We start from the raw sequence: 23,097 nt of genomic DNA, 5'->3' as shown, positions 1-23,097 counted from the left end.
TTATATAATAAAATTGTCCTATATGCTACCAGTCATTCATCAATTAACTTTTTGGTAGTTTTTATTATATTGTTTAATTTTATTTCAGACGATTTTAATGGCTGTAACTTAAAGACTCCTCTGCTTTCGAGGTCGCGGTGGATTCCATGAAACTTGTGTGTTATCGGTAATAGAGACTATATTTAATCCACCCATTTGCAGCCCCTTAATAGCCGACTGCAAGCAAATAAAGCAATTTGTTGTATTATGTATGACAGGTGGAATTTGCAAACCTACCATTCGTCCAGGCCCGAGACCACGAACCTTCACTCGAATCGTTTTCCAACCCAATTCAATGGCTTTCTGCAATCAGAGATGTGGGTTTTTCTATGGTACAAATGTACATTCACATTAGAATATGAAACAACTCACTGCGCTTATGCTTACGGCCGTCGCTTGTGCGGCAATGTTTGTCCCCTTCCTGGTATTTTTAAATCCTTCAATACCGCAAGAACGAATTAGTCTAGGTACGCCTAAAACACGAAGTGTAACTAATATAATTATATAATAATATATTATTAAAGCATGCCTTTGTAGTCCGTCACTGAAATTATTGTGTTGTTGGGAGATACGCGAATGTTACAAACCGGCAACTCGTTAAAGGGCATTCCATTAAATAGCTGAGTGGCTAAGGTTGCATCGGGAAAGAATTTGGCCTTTCTGTAGAACGACAGACTATTATTTATAATTTTTGTTGATTTGAAGACGCTTTGCTCGTACCGGTTAATAAGTGTATCAATATCCACAGACTTTTCGCCAACAGTTCCCTCGTCTTTAGCGGGCAGCGACGCCAACATTTCCTTGCGGTCTTCTGCCTTTCTGGAGCACGCGCTTGTGTGAATGTGTGAAGAACTTAATGACCCTAAAGGCAAAGTAGCCCGCTTAGCAAAGCTAACAGCACTTAAAATCGCCCTTTTAATATACATTTTTAACTTCAACAAACATATGGTGGCATACAAGTTACATCATTTCCAGTGTGACCGCGATAATACCAAAATATTCCATCTCATTTTCATAAAATACCGAAAACATACCGACGAAAATAAAATTTCTAGACTGTTATACTGGTATATCCCTGTTTACGAAAGTAAACACCTGTTGGCTATTTCAGATATATTATTGGTTTATGATTGAAGGTATTATTAACTTTACTCTGATTGGCCCAGTTCACAGCCTTCTGAAACTGGCCAACACCTATAGATTATGACTACTTACTTTAACTTTAAATTCGATCACATAATTTATTTAAATATACCACACACTGAATGAAATATACCATTGAATACCCATAATAGACTATTTATACCCGTTTCAGTATGTTTGTTATAGCTCGCAAGAGTGACCATCTCCTGCTTGCTTTCGCACGTGTTCTATAAGAGCCAAAATAAAGTTGTAATTATTGGAAATGGCTCTAAAACGGTTGAAGAGTAAGAAATTTGCCTTGCAGTGTTTGGATCATCTCATAATCGTTTTTATTGCAGCTAAGAAATCAAAACGATTGACGGGCCGTCTCAGGCACAAAATTGACAAAAAGGTACGTGAGCACAACAGGAAGGAACGTCGCGTTGCGAAGAAAAATCCGAAGAAAGGTAGCAAAAAACAAAAACTCATTCAGGTACCGAACATCTGCCCATTCAAAGATGACATACTCAAGGAAGTTGAGGAAGCCAAGGAGCGTCAAGAAGCCGATAGGCAGGCTCGCCGCGATGCTTTCAAATTAGAACGAGAACAGAATAAATTCAAGTCCCTGGAAACTATGGTAGAAGACGCGGACATGCGGAGCACAGTCCATGGAGCGATACACGAAAATGATTCAGTTGACGACAACCAAAAGAAGTACAAGAATGCAGTCAAAAAGGAACAGTCTTTGAAGCAATACTTTAAAGAATTCCGTAAGGTCATTGAAAATGCCGACGTTGTCCTGGAAGTAGTCGATGCTCGTGATCCTCTCGGAACGCGATGCAACGAAGTAGAACGAGCCGTCCGAGGATCGCCTGGCAACAAACGCCTTGTACTTATACTGAACAAGGCTGACCTGGTGCCTAGGGAAAATCTAGACAACTGGATTAAGTACTTCCGGCGCATAGGTCCAGTGACTGCATTTAAAGCTTCCACACAAGATCAAGCTTCTCGCTTGGGTCGCCGCAAGCTTTACGACATGAAATCCGCTAAGGCCATGCAGGGATCGGTCTGCATTGGAGCTGAGCTACTAATGTCCATGCTGGCCAACTACTGCCGAAACAAAGGCATCAAGACATCGATTCGCGTGGGAGTTGTTGGCATCCCAAATGTGGGCAAGAGTTCAATAATCAATTCGCTGACCCGAGGAAGGTCGTGCATGGTGGGCAGTACCCCTGGTGTAACAAAGTAAGTATTCTGTCTCATTATGATATTAATTACATTTAATTTACCTTTGTCTTCGAAAACAATAGGGCCATGCAGGAAGTCGAACTTGATTCGAAGATCAAGCTGATTGATTGTCCGGGTATTGTATTTACGAGTGGAGCTGAAAATTCCCATGCCGTGCTTAAGAACGCTCAACGCGTTGGTGATGTAAAAGATCCGTTCACAATTGCGGAAAGCGTTTTAAAAAGGGCCAGCAAAGAATATTTCTGCTCTATGTATGATATTACAAGCTACGACACCTTTGAAGAATTCTTTGCAAAGAAGGCTGCCAGAATGGGTAAGTGCGTTGATTTTACAACCTGTTGCGTACTAACCTTTCTATTTATAGGAAAATTCTTAAAGAAAGGGGTACCTGATGTTGTGGCTGCTGCGCGAAGTGTGCTCAATGACTGGAACACGGGCAAAATTAAATATTGCACACAACCTCCCGAAGTAGTGGATTCCCAAAGTGTACACATTAGTGCCTCGATAGTACACGTCGAGGCCCGCGAGTTTGATGTGGATAACTTTGAGTCCATGGAGACAGATATACTAGAACAATGCACTGTCAAAACAGATGACGTTATGGAGATTGCATGTACAGGTTCTCTGGAGATTAGGAAACCTCGAGAGGAAGATGATACGGCAACTGATATTCCAGCAAGTCTAGTTATAAACGAGAAGGACAAGTCATTGAAAGCTCGTAAAAGAAAATTGGGTGATGAAAAAGAAAAACCAGACCCCGCACTGCTTTTAGAAGGTAACTGCCCCATAACCATTTGTCGTGACAGTAATATGCTAATATTTTTTTAACACAAACTCTTGTTTTTAGAAAATCAATCGATCAACAAATCTATTAAAGAAGTGCAAAAGCGAAAGAAGAAGCAAAATGTGCGCAATGAGAAGAAAATCTCAAAAATTACAGATGTACTGGATAACTTTAGCCTGGGTTCGGGTTCATCTACTTCAAAGGCAGATAAATATGATTTCGATCAGGATTATGTAATTGAATAAATTATCTGCATTATCTAATATAATAAATAAAACTACAATACGGGTGACATTTTATTCCTCTGGTGTATTTGCTTTTTTGTAAAGGATCTTCCAACGTTTTCCAAACACACGGTTCGCAAAATTGTTCATTGAAAAACGGTCGAGTTTTGTAAATATATTGAAATTGCATTTAAATATGTTGAAACTTAACAGTATAACTGCAGTGATTATATATTTGATCATATTTAAGCTACGATGGTACATCTGTCTCATTGAAATTTAAAAGACTGGACAAATCAGCTCAGTTATTTAACTTAATTTATTATTTTACACTTTGTTGGACTCGTGTCTTAAATTATATACCATTTAATTTAAGCCCATTCCTCTGAAGTCTCCTGTTATTCAACACTGAGAAGTTTAAACAAAGTTGTTATCGGGTTTGAATTAATCTTAGCCCATTAATGCAGGCTGCCACACGGTTTGTTACATGTACATGGATACAATACTAATTCCAGCGCACGGATTTGTAATGCCACACCCAATGCTCATATTTACATTTCTTGGATCTAGAAATGCAACTGAAACGGGCGACATTTAAACACGAATAGACTTTAGATAAAATCCCCAAACTGACAGCTAGACAATTTTCATATGGTGTTTGTTTAAGGGTATTATGAAATTGGTCGGATCTTGTCACTATATAAAGCTTCCACAGGAAGAATTGGTCAAACATTTATTTATAAAGAAACCAACCAAACGTTTGTATTTGCCAGCCTAAAGGGTATTTTTACTGATCGTCGAACTATATGGAGGTATGTAAAAATCAGCATGCCGAGGTCAGATTTTGAAGGGAAGAGATGTCTACTACTATCGGTAAATCAAAATGAAAAATCGTCAAAATATCAACATAAAATATAAAAATGTTTGAACATGACGTTGGCTAGCTCCGAAAAAATTCTATCCGTGGACGCCAGAATTTAGAATGGAAACTAATGTGTATCTATGTACATATGTATGTATATATGTTTGTATGTACATGCAGTTCTCTTAAAATTGTTTAATTTTAATAATGTTTTACCTCAATTAATAGGGGTAGGAGCGTTCAACAAGGTTCCATATTCGTTTCTAGTTAAACTGAATTGGCGCAATGTGTTTGCATATGTCTAAATAATTTAAATATTTAATATATGTTTGTCAGACCTACTCGCATAGACCTATGCGTCGGTACATATGTACATATGCACTATGTGTGTATATTTAGAGTGAATCACAGTATTTAAATTTTACCTATGTATACATGTTTAACAATCATTACCATATATTTACTTAAATTCAAGCTCCCCCACTCATAGACTCCTCCCTTAATGCGAATCTAATGTTTTATAGCTTAATTTCGATGTGCCTACTTCCAGTTAATTGAAACATTTTAAGAAGCTATTCATGTAAACATTTTAAATGATTTCTTTGCAGTCCTTTGTGGTTCCAAATGATTGGTTGTTTGATGGCTTATCGGCAGCTCGGTATTCGCAGCTTCAAGCTCTTCATTCCCGTGGTTGCATCTGTATCTGTAACCAGCCAAATTTTACCACATAACGTGGTCAACAACTTTTGCACCTTGCGCAGCAGTTGGCGCGAGCGTTGCAAGTCTCCTTCACTCCGCCAAAAACACTGTTGGTCAGGACAAAGAGGTTCGGCCAAATAGGGCGCTGCTGGTGAAAATACTGTCGTAAGGGCCAGCAGCAAGTACTGTCACCGCAGGTGGCTGAAGTGCACTTCCAGCCAGCAGGGGCAGCCCATGATATCCTGCCGTTTGTATGTATGACCCCAGCCCTTGACAAAGCTTATTTTCATGCTAAATCGGTCGATGGGTCCCAATGGATGATTTTGAGACCGTTTTGTGAGCAACAGTTGAGCCCTATAACAATACAAATTTAGAACTTTGTTTTTCCAGATAAAAATATGAAATTTTGTTTAACCTGGTAGTTTCGAAGGCCTTCAGACAGTAACCAGGCATTACTTTACAGACACGGTCCAAATGTTCGGCTAGTGTTGGAGAGTCCACAAATATTGGCACGTTGCCTCGATTGTAAATCCAAACATCGCCGCTTTCAAGGCTCAAAGTAACTCCTGAAATGTACATGGAAACAACATCACTTAAAAAGTCGCCGCATAAGTATTTACAATTTTTGTTTACCTAGCCCGACTTTTTGACGTGTATTTTGGACAGCGTCAGAGTGAGGTCCCCTGCCCACTGAGGTTAGTTCTCGGAGGCACATGCTATCTCCACCACTGTCCACAATCCCATCTGTGTAGATATTAACAGTTGTCTTTCTGGCGTGAAAGAACTCTCCAACTCGATGAGAAAGCTCCCAATAAGCAATTTGGCACCAACCCCTAGTGTTGACTGTGTCACCTGAAATAAGAGAGAAGATATAGAATTTAATTAATGATTGCATTTAAATGAAACCTTTATTATTTTCAGACAACTTCTGGTTAATGATCTGGGGTTTCCATTAGAATTTTATAGTCCTGAAGTACATAGTTTCGATTAGCTCTCTTTCGCTCGAATGTTTATGGGTACATGGTGGGTATGTAAGGAAGTGTATCTATAGCGTCGGCATGCCTTACTGCTGCTTTGCTCCGAGAAAGAATACCCTCGGAAACGGCATAAATACATGGTTGAATTTTTTGTTTATTTCTATTTTTAACTGGCATGTCACCAAATTGTCGTAAAGCCGCAACTTAACGGTCCATTTAAATGTAATAGTTCTCCGTCATTTTGTCGCCAGTACATGCCATAAAAAATCAAATACACATTTAACATACACATCCATCATACATCCATATGAGTATACACAGACACTACACATTCTGGTCAGTTTCACTGTTTCGTCGTCCGACGCCGTCGTTGGGTGGGCACTGAATGCCATGATATGAATGATATCATAGCCCCATTGACGTGGATGTACGGGGGCGCCAGGTCTTCCCCGGTGCCCCGCACTCAAACCGTTCTCCGTTCTACAACACTCTTGTAAGCAGGCGCAAAGATTTGTTGTTGGTTGGTTTGGCGCCGTCGGCACCGCCAACTCACCTCGCTCCGCCGATCAGTCGCATTCGTTGGTGTTTGTTTTTCGCTCATTATTTATTTTCATTTCGCTTTTGCTGTTTTCGCTTAAAAGTTAATATCAATATAGAAAGTGACGGGCTGACGCGGCAGCCAGGCGCCACGAACAACTTGTCCTCTGTCGCGGCCGGCGTACCAATCACACGCACGCGAGCGCAGATGTTTCGGGTAATCTCTGTAGGTACATTTGTATGTACATATGTATTAATGTACAACCGTTAATATAAAAGAAAACTCTCCAATTGAAATAATCACCCACTCTCTTTTTTTAAATAAATATAGTAGAGCGCCCTCCGATAAGTGAGAAGTGTCGTAACGGCCAAAAGCAATCTCACCTTTTCCTTCAGTGGTAAACGACTCTAGACTGGGGCCAAGAAACTGCGATTCCGCTTGCTTGAAGGTGCTGCTCGAAAAGCTGTTGCTTTGCAGGCTCCACGTGGTCGGTGCTGACTTTCTGTCGTTTTGGGAGTCTTCTTCTTCGGAATCTAAAAGGGCGAAACGCTCAATTTTAGACGGGATTCTCGACTGAGCCGCTGTTACTCACCTGCATCTTTCAGTCGCAGCATTTTTGAACGGTGGTATGGCGGAACTGAAGAGTCTGAAATGATATTAACAAATATTTGATGTTATTGACTTGAATATATGTTATGTAGAGAGTTCACGTAAATATTGTTAAATCAAATACATAGCTGTCATTGGAACGATATAAAATGCGAAGACACACATAAAGATGTAAGTGTATAGGGTGCCATGGTGCCAAGCTGCAGGTTCTCTAAACTTGTTTTAGTTTCTTGACTAACTGTATTTTCAATTGAATAGAACCAAATATCCTTGTACTTATATAAGTTCTAATTAAAATCGAAAATCCTTGCCTTTTGATTTTTAAACCATTTTAGCTACTCAAAACTTCGGGTTATGCTTCGTATATATGCGAGTCTTTGGGACGGGTCGTGTGATGAGATCATGGTTCACAAACCTAATACATACTAGTATTATAATATTCGTTCAGCAAACCCATTTCAATGCGAAACCAAGAGAACAGCAAAAGCAGCAAAAACAATACGCAACACAAAAAAAAATCTAGCGTAGGCAAGCTAAACATCAGCCCCTCGAAATAAAAATAAATAAATAATCTTTTCCTATCGGCCAAAAGCAGCAGAGAGGGGTGACATTTTATTGGCCCAGAAATCGTTTGATGTGCTGCGGTCATCATCATCGACGGCGTTGTATTAAATCATGATTACATTCAACCGTTTCCTTTCGTCTTTTAAACGATTGGAACCGGGAATGTTTGATGTGAAGTAATGCAAGTGAAAAATAGTTATTTATGTACATACATATGTATGTACAACTTCTGACGGTCTTAGCAGATTGTAATAGCAGATCCCCATTCGAAATAGTTCGATTTCACGTGGTAACTTTGTATTATGACATTTTAAACTTTGTGTGGAAACAAATGCTTCCTTCTGCCATTTGAAGTATGTATGCAGATGCATATGCATGTTGTATGTTCGTTCGGTATGTACATATGTACATGAAAAATCGCCGATACCCCATTCGATCTCAAGTTTGATGTATAATCATTGTATGTACGTACATGTAGACATACAAATATGTACATAAAAAAACATGCAAACATGTTAGTAAAAGCGTACGTATGTATGTTTTGTATAAAACCCCGCTAAAAATATAAAACAAACAAATCAGAAACTACATTTGTATGAATGCATGTAGACGTACATTATGTAAATATACATACACATGCATTGTACATATGTATGTACATAGTTCGAGTACAAGTACGCGTAAGAGTATCGCATCGGGCACCGTTTGCATTAGCGACGACGCCCGATTATTTCCTGGCGCCAGTTTCTAAATTTACACAAATTATTTTCAAAGAATTTTGTCGCCGTCATGTTGGCCGACCGTTTGCGTGGCGCTTTCACGCATATTCTCTTCCACTTTACTTCGCATTCGCGTACTCTCGCAAATACTCACACACGTACATGGTTCTACAGAGCACATGATAAAGCGAAAATAAGCCCACACAAACGTAAGAGAGAGGGAGATTGCTTGGATGGGATCGCGACAGAGTGTGTACGTATGGGCATGAAGCAACTATATAGGGAGGTCTCGTCGGCGGTAGCCTTCCTTGTCTTATTTCCTTAAATTTGCTTATCGTCGCGGAAGGTTGAGCGCACACTCCATTGTCGTTTCACTCACACCTACAGCGAGAGCCCTTTCACTCGCACTTATTGATAGCATTGTTACGCTCCCTTATTTTTGCCGACGAGACTTCCTTATATAGTTGCTTCATGGGTACGTCTGGGCAAAAAGTCAAGGCGCGCAGTGAGCGCAGGAACTTGAAATTCAATTTTCTTTGAGAGCAATTCAATACCTAATACAGAGACGGACCGGTTACACTACATACTTTTGTACACATGTACGTAAGTATGTATGTATGTATTTATGTATGTTTGGCGCCACCAAATACACAGAACAGAACACAGTCGTGGTCTGCAGTATTGGGGCGCCGGCCCCAGGTAGACGTTTTAGTATGGTTTGTCGTACGAAAATTGTAAGCCGTTGGGTTAAAACAATTTCCCAAAATGGATTTTAGTTGTGTGTCCTACTGGATCAGGCGTATAATCCGGACAAGTATTTCTCTTTAACCCGGTTTAAACACGTCCGCAAATGTATCTCACACATCCATTGGTATGTACATAATGATGTATGTATGTATGTAACTATACCCTTGAATCGGATAATAGCCTTGGCTTTGTCAATCCTACCTGTATCGCTGATGTTTATTATGCGGTACCAATGCAGTGGGTTGCAACATATGTACACGCAGTCTCGTGCGCTGGGACAGGCGGGCAGGCGTTTTAGCTCCACGCCGCTCCTGAGGCTGGGCCAAAAGAACAGTCGACACGCGGTCAAGTGCTGCTCCTTGTCGGCTGGCGAGGTAGTGCACTTGATCAGAATGCACTGCAAGAAGGTTGGCGGGTTGGCAATTACGGCGTCGATGTTTGACTTTTTTGAGGGATGATCCACGCGGCTTTTGACGGCACGCAAAAGTTCGGACTGTTGCTTCTGCTTGAGCAGCTTCATCAGGGCATCGAAATCTTTTCGATTTGGCGTCTCGGGAGCTTGCGTGGATCCCGTCGTCCAGGAAATGTTCGTCAGTTGGGGGTGCGATTGTTTCGTGAACGGAATTGTGTGGTCTCGGCTCCAGCAAGTCGAGCCGCTGCTGGCCTCCGCTGCGTGACCGCCGGCGCCACAGCAGTTGCGAAACATGTTTGCTGCAGTCGTACGAAACGTCGTCGCACTCACTGTTGCCATAGAAGGGGGAGACTTTGAGGTCTGGTGGTGCATTTGATCGTTTTCGTCGATGAACATATCGTCGCCAGAGCTTACGCAGCTGCACCCAGGTTTGGTATAGCTGAAGTCCGAGTCTTCTGTGGCACTGGACGCGGGTGATGGTGATCCCAACGTACCCGTGATGCCACGTGGTACTAGCTGTTGTGTGTAGTTTAGTGGTGGGCGGGGGAGGCGGCAGTTGTTGGCGTTTGAGTTGGGGATGCCGTTGTTGTTCTGGCAGTAAGGGCCGCAACAGTCTGTGGCGTAAGGAATCGCATTGTATGGTGGCGGGGGAGTTTGACGCATCGGTAAGGAAGTTTCCTCGCAATAGGAGTTTCTGCAGCCAAACGAGGTAGCCCGCGGCATCTGAAGGCGGTGTCGATGTGGAGGGGGCGGCGGCTGTGGTGGCTGTGTGGGTCCTGGCACCCCATCGCTCGCACCTGGATTGTTTTTTGACGCATAACGCCATAGTTCTTTCTTCTTTTCGTTTGGGAATATCATGGAGGGACATACAGTTTTTTGGTAGCATCGATCTTATCGTATGCGCATTATTCGAATTGACTAACTTGTTTCGCGGACTCGATAAAGCCGGCTAGTCACGGTAGTTTGCGGTAGTTTGTAAAGTGCAATGCAATATGGGTGGGGCTCCGGTGGGAGAGAGGGTTTGCTGTGTGTGTCCCACACTACGTGATTCGCGCACTTGGCGTGACAGCTCAGCTGGACTTTGACTGGAACGTTTACGTTTCTCGATTTCCTGAATATACATACAATATGTACATATGTACATGCATAGGTACTGATTTGGTACTATTGGTGTCACTCGATGGGTTTGATGATATGTCCTCAGTGGTATTGATATGTAGTAAAGTGTGCACTCTGTAAGAGAAAGAGAGTTTTCTGATTAGTCACTGATATGCACTTGCACACCTATTAGTCTAAAAATCATATTTAAGTACTTATAAATCTGCAGATATGTATATATGTGTGTGTGCGATCGATCTTATTTATAAGCAATGCACTGACAATAGGGGGTCAGGCCGCCTCGCTGATGCATGTGCAGAAGAACAGATCTGTATGTACATACAATGTGTATGTATGTACAAAATGACATCCGAAATGTTCGCGCTGTGTGTGTGGCCCCCCGTCCGACCATTTCCATTTTGTTGCTGGCATTTCTTGCGCTCCTTATCGACGACAGAAGTGGCGCCGCCGGCATGACGGCACTCGCAAGCAACAGCAACAGCAACAGCAACAAAATTACGAGTCAGCCCCACACAAGGCAGAAACACACCACACACAAACACAGCACAGACACTCTATACATACATAAATATATACGTACATCCATGCATACGCGTACATACCCACTCACACAGTCGCTTACAGAATGAATTTACTTTGCTTGCGTGCAGCAGTCGAATGTAGAGGCACGGCAAGCGAGAGAGACCAGAAAAGAGAAGCATGGCAGGGCAGGAGCAGAGGCGGAGACAGAGGCAGAGCTGGCGCCAGGGCGCCACTGACGTAATAAAAGAAATAATAGTAACGATGTCGGCGGCGGCGGCGGCATCGTCGGAATGGCGCCACCAATATAAACTTATATCAGACAGACACAGACACAGGCACAGACACAGATACGAGGCAACGACGGTCGGTTTGTCAGCCGGTTTGACAAGTTGAAGAATCAACAATATTTAAGGTTGAGGCGACTGCAGAACTCGAACGTGGTCAGAAAATCATCCAGAGAGCGTGAACGAACACAGGCATGAGCGACGACGAGGCGAGAGTATATGTACATACATGCATATGTATGTATGTACATCCATGGGTATGAATGTATGTTTTTTTTTCTTTGATTGTGTTTACGTGCGGAACCAATACACACTCGAATTCTTCTGAAAATTCATCGGGTAAAAGAATTTAGGGTTTTTAAAGTGAACAGAGCTTCCCGGCGACGGGGAGTGCATTGGTCAGTGGGAGGAGGTATCTTTTCTGCAGAAAACATCTACATGAATACATACATATGTATGTACATATATAAGTGCATGTGCTAATACGTCTATGGTTGATGCACATGCATATGTACACACAAGAATGTGTTTTCTTTTGCCAAAGATCACGATTAAAGTACATTTGCACACATCCATGTGTATTTTCACGGTAAATTCTCTTCAATCTACAAATATATGAATATTTAAGGGATCGGATCGAATTAAGAATGAATACATTTGTATGAAAATGTACATACTATGTACATATGCTCAGTATAGTTAACAAAACATTCACAAAAAAGATACAAAAACAATCAAATTTACATAACAAAAGAGGTACAATAATCAATACTTGTCGAAATATTGCTTAGAAGTTGAGTTGTTATCCAGCGCAGCACATTGGATAATAAACAATCTTGTTTCTGTTCATTGACAATATGGACAGAACGGTCTTACTTTTTGCTGCACATGGCGAAAATTTTCGCTGACATAGAAAGAATTGGTCGAAAACAAAGCTTTATTGAACATAGAACATAGAAATCTAGATATATACATATGTAAATACATACATTTATACGTTCATAAGCACTTGGCAATATGTATTACGACCGTTTGGACTTTTTGATGCCCTTGTTCTCGTGAGGGCTTTATGATATAGTGGTCCGATCTCAATACTGAGTATATTAAATTTGTTAAATCATTGAAAGAATGTGCATGTTCATACAAATGGGCACTTATGAATAATACTTAATAGGAGATATAAATCCATTTAAAGGGAAGAACGCAACGCACGTTCAACGTATGTACTTACTGTTTAAATTATGTTTATCCACTGTATAATATCCTTAGCATTTTTTTATTTGTAGAAGATATGTGTGTTGTATTCATAGATATGTTTATTAATATAAACACGTATTCTTGATATGTTTAATATGTTGACCTTATTTCAGGATTCACATGACTAAAGAAGAAATGATTTATTAAGTTATATCGATATTGCACAATTCTTTTACATCTTTAACTATTTATCACGTAGGTTTACATATGTATGTTTAAATTACTGTGTCGATATGAACATTACAATACTGCTTTTTGGTTTTTAATCTCAAAGTAATAGTCATACAGGCACTTAAATGATATCCATACAATCTGTAAGAATGTGGATACGAAGGCTTGTTTATTATTGTGTGTTATATAATTAGCATCCGCGATGTTAGATTTTGTACGATAAACTGCACAAGTATACCATAAATACCCTTACGGTTCAAGGGTACTGGGTACTGCGTGAATAAATCAAACTAATGGACAGCACGCTCTGCCTCTGGAACACGAATTAAGAAATTATCCACTGTGAAAAACAGTTTGTTTTTGCAGGGTTTTTATTCACATTAGCACAATTTTTGTTAAACACCGTCGTGCGGCAGCAGTGCTATAGTTGTGTTATTGATTTATTGATTATAAATGTATGCATGTGTATAAGCCACTCGAACGGGCACCGAAAACTAGAGGCACTTTCTTATTCAATCGTGTGGTATAGGGTATACCCGTTGCGATTCCAATCTACCTCTAGAATGGAATATTTTCTTAGATTCACAGGTTACCACAAACCGAATGTGTAGTTGGTAGTTGGGTCTGAATCACTTTTCACTTTAATCAATTTCACGAATCGAATCGGCTTACATTCACAACGGGGCCAACTAGCAGCGGCCTTTTGCTTGGTTGGTTCAACCTTTCACTTATTTTTTTTATTAATTTTTACATTTGAGGCAGCTGATGAACCGTTCTCGGAAAATAAAATTCCAAAATTAAATTCAATTATTGCCTATTCGTTGTGCTTATTGGTTATTGTTGTCACCGCCCGCGTTGCAAAAAAAAACCACACGACCAACAAAAGTATTTTCTTTCTGAATTCAGAAACAAATCGAAATTATCAATATTTTCAACGGTCTTTGCAGGGAACAACGTACGTCTGCCTCCGAACAAGTCTTTTTTTTACACAAATCTAGATATTTTATTTTCAAATTTTACTGAGGGCGCGAATTTTTGGGCTCTTATTGTGAATGTGGTTCATATTGTGACTCTGCAATTTGTATGGAATTTCTTCTCGGGGAAATCCTCTCGTGTGTCTAAACGGTCAGGGAAATCCTCTCCTGTGTCTAAGCGGTCAGTGAAATTCTCCCACTGCGTACAAATTAGGTCCCTGCTCTTGGCTCTCTCGGGATTTTTGTTGGTTTTGTTTAATGTTCATTGATAATAAGGTGCAGGCGGTCGGGAAGTACTCATTTTTGAGTTGCAAATATGAGTACCAAAATACCCCACTGTGCCAAGTCTATACCCTTATGAGTATACCCTGAATGGACATTTGGCATACAAATGTATTAATTTATTACTAAGCTAATAATTGTCTATGAGGTGAGTTGTATATAATATACATGGTATTTATATTATGACTGAATATATATTTAACCTTCAAAATGTGGTTGGTAAGTTAGGGTTAGGGAATTTCTTGCTGGAAATTCTCTGTTGTCAGTGCTGCCTTTTTAGCTAATTTCCCACTAGATTTAGCGCCTCATTTTTGCGTGAGCAATGTGTTAGCCAACACTGGACATGTCGAGAAAATACCGTCACAGAAATATACCGAGGAACGAACTTAACCCACTTAACACCCATCCATATAAGCAGTTGAACACGGCGGTTAACTATTATTTACCTGTAAATGTTTCTTGTTTTTACATACACTTTTGTGTGTTATCACGCCCCCAAATTATATAAACTTGTAAAGTACATCAAGAATACATGTGCTTACCGCTTTTAGCAGTTGAGTACTCACATCGTAGTACTCCAATGTTATTTTCCATCTCGAACGGAAAACATAATTGTTATATTTTTGTCGAAAAAAAACACAAACTCATGCACACATACTCAAAAATGTGAAAAAAACAAGATAAAAGTATGGCACAGTACACAGTACACACTACAGTACTGAGTACCTTAAAAGTTAATTTTAACGGATGGACAGAATTGATTTAATACACCATTTAATACTTATGTGTGTATAAAGTATTATAGAAAATCTACATTGAATTCAACTTCGACGCATTGCAAACTTTAGAAAAATCAAAATAGGACGGATATTAGTTTACAACTTCTAGTCCAGCTCTATTACTAGGGCCAAAGTTAATTATTTGGCGAAGTTTTTGAGATTTAAAAAAAAACAAGGCATTCGCACGGGAAAAATACGGAGGTGTTTTCGCGGCAATCAATTCAAGCTCAGATTTTATTTATTATGATTTATGTGGTCCATTGATTTCTCTATAAAATGGGTATAATTTTACTAGTATATGATTCGCGATTTTATTTAAATGTAATCAAAAACTCTGTCGTGCGGACAATACGTAAATACAATAAATAGCCAAGATTTAACCTATTTCTCGAATTTTGTAAAGAGTGGTATATGTTAGAAAGTCTTTGTGGTTGAACTTTTCGCAAGAATCATCGTACTTTTGTAAAATGCATCAAAGTATGTACATTTTCAAAAGGGTAATTAAGTTACCTTTCAAATAATTCCATTTATATGGAAATGTGTTTTTGTTACATTTATATTTTTGGCCTTACATAAACAAATTGAGTTTGGATTGTGCTCCTGGCTAAAATAATTTCGCGATCGAGACTAAATGTTTAACAGGTTTGGTTGGAGTACATGAATAATTTAATAGGACCATTAGTAATACCGATAATTTATGAAAAGTTGTTTAAAACTTCTGATTCACTTATAGGCTTATTGTTTATAGATTAAATATATGTAATGTATGTATATTGTATGTACTTATGTACAACTGTATCAATGTTCGGAATATGATAGATTTGTCATTGGTGTGAAGTTCGACTTACCACCTTGATTTTTAGACATTTTGTTGCTATTATTAGCTTGTACTATTTCCAACAGCAGATTTGAAGTGTAAAGGCGAGTTGCCTTTTAAAACAAGCTCGATTCGCGCGCGTGAATTTTGCTGCGACGCGTGCTGTATTAACCGAACGTGTTGTCCTGTCGCATACTTCTAAGTGAACTAGCCGCCAGCCGTAAACGGCGGCATCCTTTTATACTAACGGGTACGGTGCGGGTACTGGAGTGCGCACTTGGGAGGGCAGGACGACTGCGCACGGACTCACGCACAGACGGCGCGACGCGGCGGCATCCAAGAACCATTGGACAAGGCGCCGCCGCCGTCTGAAGCAAAACTTACGCCTTGGACGCCGACGCCAATCGTCGCGACTTCTGACTCAGTGTTGTGTTTCTTCGTTAATTCATATATGAACAATATTTACATGTATACTTATGCACATACCTTATACATATATACTAATTTACATACATATGTACATCCATACATTTATTTCATTTTGTCTTCACCCACTTTACTAATTGTACATACAAACTATATTATAAAACATTAGTTTTGTATTAGTAGTTTGTTTTACAGAGCTAAATTTAACATAATAGTTTATAGTTACATAGATGCAAGGTATGTACAAAAGAAAACCTAAAAAAATTATGGGACCACACACACATACAATTGTACACATTTTGTTGATTGGCGACACTAGGCGTCTAGCCGCAATGGTGTCTAAGCTGAAATCTGCGAGCCATTTTGTCTGGCACAAAGGCGACAGCGACGGCGACCGGGAACCCTACAGACGGGCGACTCGACTGGCGTCTAAAGTTGTACGAGTTAGGAAATACGACTCCCAGCGGAAAGTTTTCGATGAACGGAATCGCTTTGGCAATCATAATCAGTCTGTTATTACCCAACTAGGCCTAGTAAATACATACATATGTGTGTAAATCTTTGTTTTGGAAGTATTTTCAAATGTATGTACATATGTATGTACATGTCACCGACAAATTCATCACATATTTATATCATATAATAGCAGGGCTCATTGGAAATAATTAATTATACAATTTACTTATTGTTTAAACAAACAGATTGTAAATATAAAAAGAGAGAAGAGAAAAACAAAAAAAAACATATTTTAAAACATACAAATTGTGATGAAATTATCTACCATATTACTACTATTGACTTACATACATACATATGTAAGTACATAGTTTAATAGCCATGGAATCCTTCGCCGAAATCCTGAAGCCCTCCCCCGTTGACTGGTGGAGTCATCAATAAAAAACGATAGACGAGCAATAACTCGTCATCATAGACGCGACGACTATTTTCGCATCTAATTGTAAAAGCAGCGTCATTTGTCGCGACAACGTGGCAATAAGGGGCGCGGCGCCCAATGGCGCACACTTGGCCCGTTGGCAAAGCAAATCAAAGTTCTGCGTATCCGCATCCGTTGTCCTGCACAAACTGCGCCACTGTCTGTGCTCGTCCTGTCGCATGTTGTCGAAGACCAGGCGGCGGACGACGCCACAATCGTCGGCTAAGTCTAGTCTACTCTGGATACTGGAAAGTGACTGTGTGCGTGGGTTTCCCCTCCCATCCGCCACCCTACACACTGCTAGAAGTACATTTTTTGCCGACAAGTTGTCGTCTTGGTGACCGTCGCCGACGTGTTGGCGTCGCCAACTCAGAAATTTGCAACAATTTTGAGCGCGCTGCCGCCACTTGTTACGCACTTTGGCGCCTTCGTCCCCAAAGCAAAAAGGGCCAGGGAACGGGAACTGCCGCCATGTTGATTCTGCGCCAAAATCCGAACCCCAGGCAGACACAAAACACATGAATGCCGCTAAACATACGTATTTAAGTATGTATGTATGTATATTACATATACAATTAGTAAACTAGCCAACAGTCCGATTCTAATATTTCATTCGATATTAAGTTACAAACCTATGTACATAGATACTATTATGGTACTGTTATACTATTATGTCTTTAACTATCTGGAACTTGGCGATCAATCAGATATAATAGATTTTAAGGCAGTTACTTTCGCTAAAACAAATATCCGACAGATCCGTATATTTCCTGTAAGCAGAACATATGTATGTATGTATTTGACACATACACACACACGCACATTTACATACTTTAAGTTGGAACCTCCAAGACCGGCCAACATCCTTACACATGTAGTTGCTAAAAGCTGGAAATGTACGTTTTATTTGGTTATTATGTCATGATAACATATGAAAATATGTGAAATTGTTAAATGTGAGAAAGTCCATTTTGATTTGTGAAATGGTATGCTTTGTTTAATATATTATCTCCGAATGATATACATACATACATAAATAGTTTGTGGGTTTTCCATCAGTGAACATATTTAATTTGGAACAGTTAGGGTTTGCATTTAATAAATACAATTTATTCTACAAGGATTTTTGTTTGTTTATGCCTTTTCTTACATATTGTATGTAGCTATCGTAGTACTTTGACTCTGATTTATTTTCTTAAGCATACACATTTATGTTCTGGCATTTAAAACTACTCCGATAAACGAGTAGATCAAAACTAGAAATTAATTAAAAGACACATTTAATTAAAGTATACAAAAATGTTTAAAAAAACAAGCATATAAATTATACATGTATGACCAAATAAAATAATCCAAATAACTACGCTACGGATTCTTACAACAAATATTTATCCGTGGCATTTAGATATACAACATACAGAAGGAGAATTGAAGTGTTTACGACTTACATTTGTTCGAATGTGTTTGTTAAGTTAATTTCTTCTGCCTATTCTGTTTATTCGTTTATAAGTCAAAATGTATCACAATTTTGATCATTCTGCGCCAGTAGCCATATTTATCGGTTGCACAATTTACAATGATGCATTAATGATGCACATAATACATATTTATGCTGATGCTGAATATGTTTTTTAAAGTGGGTGGGTTCACACAAATTTGATTCAATGAATCCCAAAATATGTTTTGACGAAACTTTATAAAACCGATATTTACAAATACCAGATACTAAATAGTTATTTATGATTGCATGTTTACATATGTATGTATGTATGTATTACGAGTATATGGGTATGCATGGTGAGAGCTGGTGCTTAAAAATGTATAAACGTAGTTAGCTATATTTATATTCACTTCTTGTCGAGGGCTATGGATCCCTCATACCCGTTCAGATATTACATGAAGGTAAAAGGGAAGCGTCTAGAATGTTCATTTGCACATCTCATATGTATGTTGGATTGGATTTACTATCATAAATGCCTGAACAAAATGGTGGAGTGACGTGAACAAGTTTTCCTTAACAAATACAAATGATATACAAGTATGTACAATGAGCAAGACCAGACCTTCACTTCATACTGTATTATTATTTAATGTGATAAAAAAAAAAATTAAAAACATTTTTCTCTCTTATACAGTGCACACAAATTTTAATTAAAGAATTTTTGGAATCCAAGAGGCTATTATCAATTCAAAGTTTATTGACGGTTGAGTACGTGCCCATTTTCGACGAGAGATTTGACATACCCTGTAGCAATATTCTTGTTGTTTTCGCTTTGTATAGTATCATAAAAGTAAACACGATTGTACATACATATGTAAGTATTGGATACATAATTGTTTGCAAACATATGCATAATTGAGTAAAGCATAAACTTCTGAAAAAATTAAGACGTGACAATTAATCGATTTGATGCCTGGCCTCTGTTATCAATGCCAGCAGGGCATCGAGTTTTAGGTCTTTGAAATGTTCAAAATGGTCCATTAGCGGTTGAATCGCATCTGACTCAATTGCTGCGGAGATGGTCTGATTCTGTATGGTTCGGGTGAGGCAGGACGCTACCTGTGCAAGAAACTCCCGCCATTTCTGCCTATTCGTGTCGCTAAGCGTTTGGTCCACTCTGGACACGTATATTTCTTCGGCACGAAGTATCAAGGCAACAAGCGATAGGATCCCAAACTGTAAATTCAATCAATGTTTCAATCAAGTGTCGCGGCGTTGCCAGTATTTTAAACTTACGCGACTGCAGAAAATTCCCGTTAGCTTATTATCATTCAGTGTGATTGCCGCTGAAATTGTGACAACAGTTTCAAAGCTGGCTTTGCTGATGTGCTTTTTGAATTCTGGATACAAAGCGTAGAGGATACCCTCAATATCGTCTTTGTCCTTCTTTATAACAGTCTGTAGCGAGCAGAAGACTCCGCTCCACACTGTCCAGCATATACTATGCTCAGAAATAAACGGCATAACGCGACGTAAAAGTATCTGAATCAGATAGATGGCAATGGCTAAAATATTGGACACATTATATTACGCATTGAGATGTAACTTACCTTGCCCTTGCGAACATTCATCATAGCTACGACCTTGTCGAAAGTCAAGCCTGCCTTTAGTTTGTGCACCAGCGCATCAGTCGTCTCAATTTCGTAGTTGAATTTATTCTTCAGCTGTGGATTGAGACTTTGTGGGTTAGATGCATCCGCAGCCCGCTCCTCAGGTGTTTTGTTTGCCATCTCAAGCTGCTCCAGAGCCGCAATTCTTTCGGCCTCCTTCTTTTTCTTCAAAACGATCGTGGCCATAACGTCCGTGTTTTCCAGGTCCTCAAGTTTCAGCAGATAGCGGTACAGAGTCTCTATCAGCAACAAAATATGTCGCGATTTGCGCATACTACTGGGTGTGACATCACAGTTTGCACTTGGTAGAAGCGGTGTCCCTGCGTTAGAGTTTGCGTTTATCCCGCTCATTGTGCTTACTGATGAAGATGCCGAGTTTCCTGGCACATCCCCGGGGCTGGCCTCGCCGCCCATTATGTCCGCGTCTATAATTTTACGTGGGGCTGTCACGCTGCCATATTGCAGTTTACCAAGCGAGTTCTCAAACTTCAGGGGCGAGAAAATGTACCCCGATAAAGTGTTGTTGTTCCCTCCACTGCCACTTGCTGCATTATTTGTGCTACCACCCGTGTTGTTGCTGCTTGTGTTTTCCGAGTTTCGACGCTCGCGGTGCTGTCCGTGCCCGTTGCGTGTGCCGTTTTTGTTGCCCAACTGAACGAGTATGAGTTGTGCATGGCCCCTGGGTTGCGTTAAAGGATGATTCAACTGGTTGTCCTTGTGGGCCTGACTTTGCCGCACCTGACCATTCTGCAGAGCCTTGCGCTCTCTGTAGACCGTGTAGTAGTAGTCATCAATGTACGGTGTGTCCGTATTCAGCTGTGACAACTGTATACCGATTAGCCAGTGCTTGTCGCGTGTGCTCATTAGATTTGCATATTCATCGTATTCATCTTGCGGAAGGTTTCCAGATGCGTCTGGACGTCGATTCAGATGTTGCTGCTGCATTTGTTGCTTTTGACGCTGATCACTGGGGACAGAACCTCCCCGACTTTGCTGGAGCTGGCGCGCCACGACAGCATTTTGTTGAAGAAGCGGATGATTTTGCTGGATCTCCTGCACGAGGCGCATGTTAAACATATTGAACATAGAGTTTTGCTGCTGGCTGAGCAGATTGTTGGCTGCCTGCAGAGGGTGTGGTGGCATTCGTGACTGTGGATGCTGCAGTGGATGCGCGGGCTGCATAAAGGCCGCCGGATGCAAGCCAGCAGCTCGCATTGCATTAAAACTCGGATGCATTGCAAAGTTGTTGAGGGCTGTGGGCAGATGTGGGGTTGGCAGTGGACGCTGATTGCCGCCTAGAGGAAAGTTTGGGGGCAAGGCACAGGCACCGTGTTGCTGAAGCAGTGGATATTGTTGCAGTGGGGGCATACTTCCTGGCAAACCTGGTGGGTAGATAAACCCAGGCGGCACGCGATTCCCTGCCAAACCATTCATTTGTTGTTGCGATTGAGGATTTGGCAACATCTCGGGCATTGGATGGGGACCATGGAAACCTAGATTTGTTCTTGGTGGCGACGTTTGCGGCGTTGTCATGAATCCAGGGGGCACTGCAATTCATTTTGGAAGAGCATGTTTTTTTTTGTTTGTTTGCTTTTGATTTTATTTATGCTTACCCTTGTTTTGTGGTTTAGGTTGCTGTTGATGCGGTGTTGTTGGTGGCAGCATATGCTGCCGGTTAGCCAGGCTAAATTCATCAAAAGCTTTTCGATCTGTTGTTTGCTGTTGCTGTTGCTGCTTCGGTATTGCTTGCTGAATGATAAGATTGCGTTCTATATCCTCGAGGGTTGAGATTTTGGGACCAGTTTGAGGACGCATATGATGTAATGCTAAATTTGCGTTGGCCTCCTGCTGGTGTTTCATCTGCGTTTGCGGCTTAAAAGCACTACGCATGGCTTCACGAAATAGCGGTTGATTATTCGGAAACGGTGGCGACGCCCACACTGCAGAGTCCAAGTTAACCCGATTGCTAACATTACCCGCTTCGCTGTCGAGGAAAGAGGAGAAGTCCACATCATCTAGCTTCATGGAGGACAGATTAAGCTCTAAGTCCGCGTCTTCCATATTTCGTGAGCCTGGAAAAGGCGCATTGAATGGCGCAGGTGTTGACCCACTCGACGATGGAGCCGATGAAAGCACGTTCGCATGTCTGGGCACGCCATTGCCTCCGGCTGGATATCCTCCGTATGCACCTCTATCAGCGAAACCGCCTCTCTTTCGAACCTTGTCGCCATTTCCGCCAAGGCGAACCAGCGTTTCGTGAGCTTCTTCCCAATCTCCATTTATTGCAGACCCGAAGGTTTCATCGTTGAGCGCATCATATTCTTCTTCGCCAATGCGCCCATCGCCACCTTCGTCCTCCTGTGTATACAATTAAATAAATACATGCATATATTGTGGATAGGCATAGGCACAACTATTGTGAATGCATGGCAGTCATGGCATAAATGGTGTTGTTGTAAACTATAATAATATTTTTTACATTTTGCCGATAGGCAACTCTCTACGCTATGTGTGCAAGGGGCATGTATGTTCACTATCTAACACGACGATGCCGATGCCCTTAAAACATTTGCGCAGTGGTAACATTCCCTTCCTTTTCTTACTTAATCCTATGTAATATTAACAGTCCCAGGGGTAGTGCTCACCGGTATAGTTGTGTCGAATCCGAAAAACGAGTCATCCATTGCGAAAAACTATTTTTTTACAAAAAATTATCATGACTTGTCAGCAGTGTGACCGCGGAATTATCGATAGAATATATACCCAGACCCTCGGAAATATACCGAAATATACCCTTGCATTTTCAAAATATACTGTAACTATACCGTACATCCTAAACCTTTTTTGATTTTGATGTAATATTTGATATTTATAGCT

General features: G+C 40.5%; 4 protein-coding genes across 5 annotated transcripts; 1 reads left to right on the top strand and 3 right to left on the bottom strand.

The window, feature by feature from the left end:
• Positions 1-58: 58 nt before the first annotated feature.
• Positions 59-1,012, bottom strand: LOC117584994 (28S ribosomal protein S11, mitochondrial). The gene is made up of 5 exons (XM_034274223.1): positions 760-1,012; positions 569-699; positions 412-512; positions 277-342; positions 59-216 (listed from the first exon to the last, which is right to left on the bottom strand). The coding sequence occupies exons 1-5, from the start codon at positions 963-965 to the stop codon at positions 109-111; spliced, it is 612 nt and encodes a 203-aa protein (XP_034130114.1). The 5' UTR covers positions 966-1,012; the 3' UTR covers positions 59-108.
• Positions 1,013-1,358: 346 nt separating this feature from the next.
• Positions 1,359-3,492, top strand: LOC117584941 (guanine nucleotide-binding protein-like 3 homolog). Its single transcript, XM_034274100.1, has 5 exons — positions 1,359-1,466; positions 1,521-2,406; positions 2,472-2,722; positions 2,774-3,184; positions 3,257-3,492. Exons 1-5 carry the CDS (start codon positions 1,445-1,447, stop codon positions 3,436-3,438), a joined length of 1,752 nt encoding a protein of 583 aa, XP_034129991.1. The 5' UTR covers positions 1,359-1,444; the 3' UTR covers positions 3,439-3,492.
• Positions 3,493-3,582: 90 nt separating this feature from the next.
• On the bottom strand, positions 3,583-12,850 carry LOC117584940 (mothers against decapentaplegic homolog 6). The gene is made up of 7 exons (XM_034274099.1): positions 12,701-12,850; positions 9,334-10,777; positions 7,086-7,139; positions 6,877-7,026; positions 5,612-5,830; positions 5,394-5,544; positions 3,583-5,332 (listed from the first exon to the last, which is right to left on the bottom strand). Exons 2-7 carry the CDS (start codon positions 10,400-10,402, stop codon positions 5,167-5,169), a joined length of 1,809 nt encoding a protein of 602 aa, XP_034129990.1. The 5' UTR covers positions 10,403-10,777; positions 12,701-12,850; the 3' UTR covers positions 3,583-5,166.
• Positions 12,851-19,226: 6,376 nt separating this feature from the next.
• On the bottom strand, positions 19,227-22,967 carry LOC117585064 (protein PAT1 homolog 1). Of its 2 annotated transcripts, XM_034274326.1 has the most exons (5): positions 22,866-22,967; positions 21,834-22,578; positions 20,161-21,767; positions 19,847-20,092; positions 19,227-19,786 (listed from the first exon to the last, which is right to left on the bottom strand). In XM_034274326.1, the coding sequence occupies exons 1-5, from the start codon at positions 22,902-22,904 to the stop codon at positions 19,508-19,510; spliced, it is 2,916 nt and encodes a 971-aa protein (XP_034130217.1). In that variant the 5' UTR covers positions 22,905-22,967; the 3' UTR covers positions 19,227-19,507. The 2 variants fall into 2 exon arrangements, with proteins under 2 accessions (XP_034130217.1, XP_034130218.1); XM_034274327.1 differs by lacking the exon at positions 22,866-22,967 and having other exon boundaries at positions 20,161-21,791; positions 21,915-21,998.
• Positions 22,968-23,097: the final 130 nt, after the last annotated feature.

The sequence above is a fragment of the Drosophila guanche genome, unplaced genomic scaffold (genome assembly GCF_900245975.1).
Source record: "Drosophila guanche unplaced genomic scaffold, DGUA_6, whole genome shotgun sequence".
Lineage (NCBI taxonomy): Eukaryota > Metazoa > Arthropoda > Insecta > Diptera > Drosophilidae > Drosophila > Drosophila guanche.
This window is presented reverse-complemented; position numbering and strand designations above follow the sequence as displayed.